At 35.3% G+C, this 3814-nt stretch overlaps 1 protein-coding gene across 1 annotated transcript; it reads right to left on the bottom strand.

The window, feature by feature from the left end:
• Positions 1–259: 259 nt before the first annotated feature.
• LOC137718036 (auxin transporter-like protein 3) lies at positions 260–3580 on the bottom strand. Its single transcript, XM_068457557.1, has 8 exons — positions 3088–3580; positions 2769–2954; positions 2449–2561; positions 2183–2366; positions 1955–2052; positions 1636–1843; positions 1282–1539; positions 260–846 (listed from the first exon to the last, which is right to left on the bottom strand). The coding sequence occupies exons 1-8, from the start codon at positions 3244–3246 to the stop codon at positions 652–654; spliced, it is 1401 nt and encodes a 466-aa protein (XP_068313658.1). The 5' UTR covers positions 3247–3580; the 3' UTR covers positions 260–651.
• Positions 3581–3814: the final 234 nt, after the last annotated feature.

Raw genomic sequence — 3814 nt, forward strand, 5'->3', positions numbered from 1 at the left:
AGCACGTGGCGTGCATGCCGTACGTAAGGTCATATAAACTGTATATGTTCTTCAGGGGTTGAAAGTAGCAAACATGGAGCCACACGGTTGAAGGCCAAGCGTATACTTCGTGTGAACTTACTCATTGCAGGATATTCAAGTTATGATGACGTAGATGTGATTTATGACTTGTAACAACTTAACAAGGTTTTGTTAAACATGATCTGCAATAATAACATTCAGAGGAGAATGATGACTTCAACTATCCGCAAAAAGCAAAGGATTACAATCATTCCTAAACAATTTCAACATTAATTAACTAAATATAAAAGATATGTTAAATGGGATTATGAAATGATAACTGATAAATTTAGTTCCCGGCCAGAAGAGGAAAACCTGGGGAGTCTGCATTTCTTAATTAAAAAAGGCTAATTAATAAACACACAAAGGTGCAACTGTAGGGTCCGTATAAGGGTGGCTATGATAATTGCCATCACACCTTTTCTGAAAAGCCATCAACTTAATAGATCTTACAAAGAAAAAAAAGAATACAAATCAAGTAAGGAAACAAGAGGAAATAAAGGGTTACAAATGCCAATCTCTTTACACACACTTACATATATATCTTTAGATTGTTACAAAAAACTTTTGGAAAAGTAGGGGAATCTACTATCAAGCTTTGTGAGGGGGGCATTGGTAGCACTTTGTGAATAGACCAAATGTGTTAACTTGGTTTATGAAGTTAAGCATGCTTGCCCATCCTCCAAACCCAAATCCCACTATCAAAACCCATACCACCACAAAGATGTTCATGGTGTATGATCCTGCCCAGCCTCCTAAGAATGATGGTGGTTTCTCCACAGCATTCTGTGTGCCATAAAAAACAGCAACTAATGAATATACATGCACTCATATGTTCATCCATATCTCCCTAACTCAGTTTAATATGTTATATGTTATCAGACTGTTTGGCAGGTACGATTTTTAGCAAGTATCCCATGCAATAGTTTCATTAAAAGAAATGAAAAACAACAATGAATATGTTAGATTATCAAACAAAAATAATGACTAATTTGATTATTCAAGTTTATATTTCTATAGCAACACAAATGTTCTCCTAGTATAGTATGTCATGTCACTCAATTATCAATCTAAATTACGAAAATTAAGTAGGTTCTTATATGAATATACAATCAAAATTGATTGTTTGATAACGTAACATGTAAGATATATTTTAGATATATTTGACCATTAGCCTTAGCAATGATTCTATCCCATGCAAAGTAAAAAAGATGGACAAACCTCTCTAGCAGATGCAGAAGCAAAGGTGACCATGTGAGCTAAAGCAGGAATTATGTAGACAGTAAAGCTGACAAGAAGAGATCCAACAGTTGAGTTGATGGGCCCAAAGAATGGGAATATGATGGCAAGGAACCATATCGGGATCACCACTGGGAGCCTTGCCAGTGCCCTCTTCACCATGCTCTTGGTCTCATGCATCTGAATGAATTTCTCCCACACAAAGTACAAAGGAGTGCAAGCAAATCCAAACGTGATAAACTGCACAAATTAACCCAGTTATCAATCAACAGTTATACTTTATAAAACTAAAGCCTAAATTATTGGAATGATTAAGAAACTGTGTTAATTAATTACCTGATGAATGAGCATTAGGACTACTGCAGTGTCTCTAAATCTAGTCTTTGGAAGCATGGCTAGGGCATTGGAATGAGTCAAGAGACTGTCCCCGAATGCCCAGTACACAGCAGACGCAGATGGTAGGGTTAAGGTCAGCACATACAGTGTTGCCATCAAGTATATTAACTTGAATTTCTGTGGCTTCCACATTGCATGCATAATCTCCCTATATGATACCAAAAAAATTAATTAACCCTGTTAATCAGATTAGTTAACTAAAACCCAAGTTATATCATTGCTGCTTATTTATTTGTTGTAATTATTTTCAAATGCTCACACTGTAACAGCATGTCCACCAAATGTGTAGAGAATGTTAGTAGCCCCAGTGAAGTAGAGAACCATTGTGCTTGGACCAGAGTGCTTCACTCCCTCAACCTTTGTGGACACATAGAAAGTAATTATAATTAGGGTGTAGACTGCCAAAAAAGCTTCTAAGATATTTGCTGATTTAAGTGAATTATATAATGAACTAATACAATAAATATTATAGAATTAATCTGGTTACCTGTCCATGGATAAGGGAAGCAATGGTGAGATACCAAGCAGTGTAAGTAGTCATAATAAGGCCCAAAAATGACCAAATTCTGTAATTATGGAATGAGGGGATGAAGACAGTTGTAGCACAGCAAGCTCCAAAGATGTAAGTCCAAGTTCTCTTGTCGAGATTGTCGTTTATATAGTAGATGTTACTGGGATTAAAACAAACGCATCAGACAAACCAACTTTAATGTAATTCATAATATTTAGTATCTTTATTTTATGATTACTTACCTTGCACAGGCAATTAATTGAATTACAGACCCAAAGAGTAGAAAAGTGCAGTTGAAAAAGAGGCCTACATTCCTCCAATGTTTTCCCAAGAGCCCATCAAGAACTTCAAACCACTGCAAATGAATTACCAGTCAGTATTTGACGTTTTGCGTTTGAAGTGTTTTTATCTGACGTCTGAATTGTGATGTTATCGCAAGTTGAAATTATTTGATGCAAGAGAAAATGGAATTATGAACATTAACTGTAGAACAAACCCCTCAACATTTCATGGCAAGATTTATAGACTAATAATGAGATTAAAAATTATAGATTACACATACCTGAATTACATGGTTCCTAAAATCCACCTTTTCTCTCTCCTTCCGAGTTCTGTACTCAACATATAGTAGACTGATGAGGTAAGCAGTCCAGCTTCCCATCAATCCATAAAAAAGCTGAAATAGTATTCCAGATAACAAACCCAGTTGGGAAAACGAGTACGGCAGTGTGAGAAGCACTTGAGCAACCTGCAATATATATCAAATATTAATTCCATTAAAACTGAGTGAAGATAATTAGCTACATACATCAAATAACATAGTTATATTAATACAATGATAAACATAAGTATTTAGGTAAATATTAAGATTAAATATGTGCCTGGTTAGAAGCGGAGCTAAACCATGCATCATATGCTGAGCCACCATGCCAAAGAAATGTTGATAGCCTGCTCTTAGCACTTGTCTTCACATCACTCTCTTCCCTTTCCATTTCGACATAGTTTCCGGCTATAACAGTCTCAACCTTCTCGGAAGCCATTGTTATAGTCTTAGTGGTAGTGGTGCGGTGGTGTGGGAGGAAGAAGCAATGGATGAGTGTATGAGTAGTCTATAAATAGATAGAGGAAGTGCTTCTTTTTCACTGTTTCCACTCCTTAAGCTTTGCTATAGCTTATAGCACCCTTCGCTTTTTTGTAGATGTAATTTTGTGAGCAATAATTGAGTCACCCAAGTGGAGATAGCTAGATCATTTACCCTAAGCCCTACAGGGTGCGATTGCATATATGTATATACATGTTAGTACAAAAAATAAAAAGTTGTTAAAACTCTTAACTATTACATTTAATCAAACAATGTTATTCAAGTTTGTTATTTTGGACACTTTCAGTGAATCTTTAAGTGCTTATACATGTAATTTAAAAATTTTCACCCAATGATGATCATGCAACACACATTACTATATGATGCTTATAGATCTTCATATGTTGAACATGGTAAGTTTTACTTATAAAATGCTAATTGGTAAGTTTCCAATTAAGCACTGAACATTCTAGCTCAAGTAGTTATTAATAAATTGTTAATTATTTGTGCATCAGAGGTCATATAGT

This window comes from Pyrus communis, chromosome 15 (assembly GCF_963583255.1).
Source record: "Pyrus communis chromosome 15, drPyrComm1.1, whole genome shotgun sequence".
Lineage (NCBI taxonomy): Eukaryota > Viridiplantae > Streptophyta > Magnoliopsida > Rosales > Rosaceae > Pyrus > Pyrus communis.

Excerpts from the sequence above, each read along its gene's own strand:
- LOC137718036 (XM_068457557.1), bottom strand. The coding sequence starts at position 3,246 with ATGGCTTCCGAGAAGGTTGAGACTGTTATAGCCGGAAACTATGTCGAA. Across the intron at positions 1,540-1,635 it reads TCCTAATGCTCATTCATCAG|TTTATCACGTTTGGATTTGC; the intron begins GTAATTAATTAA and ends TAATTTGTGCAG. Across the intron at positions 847-1,281 it reads CTTCTGCATCTGCTAGAGAG|AATGCTGTGGAGAAACCACC; the intron begins GTTTGTCCATCT and ends TATGGCACACAG.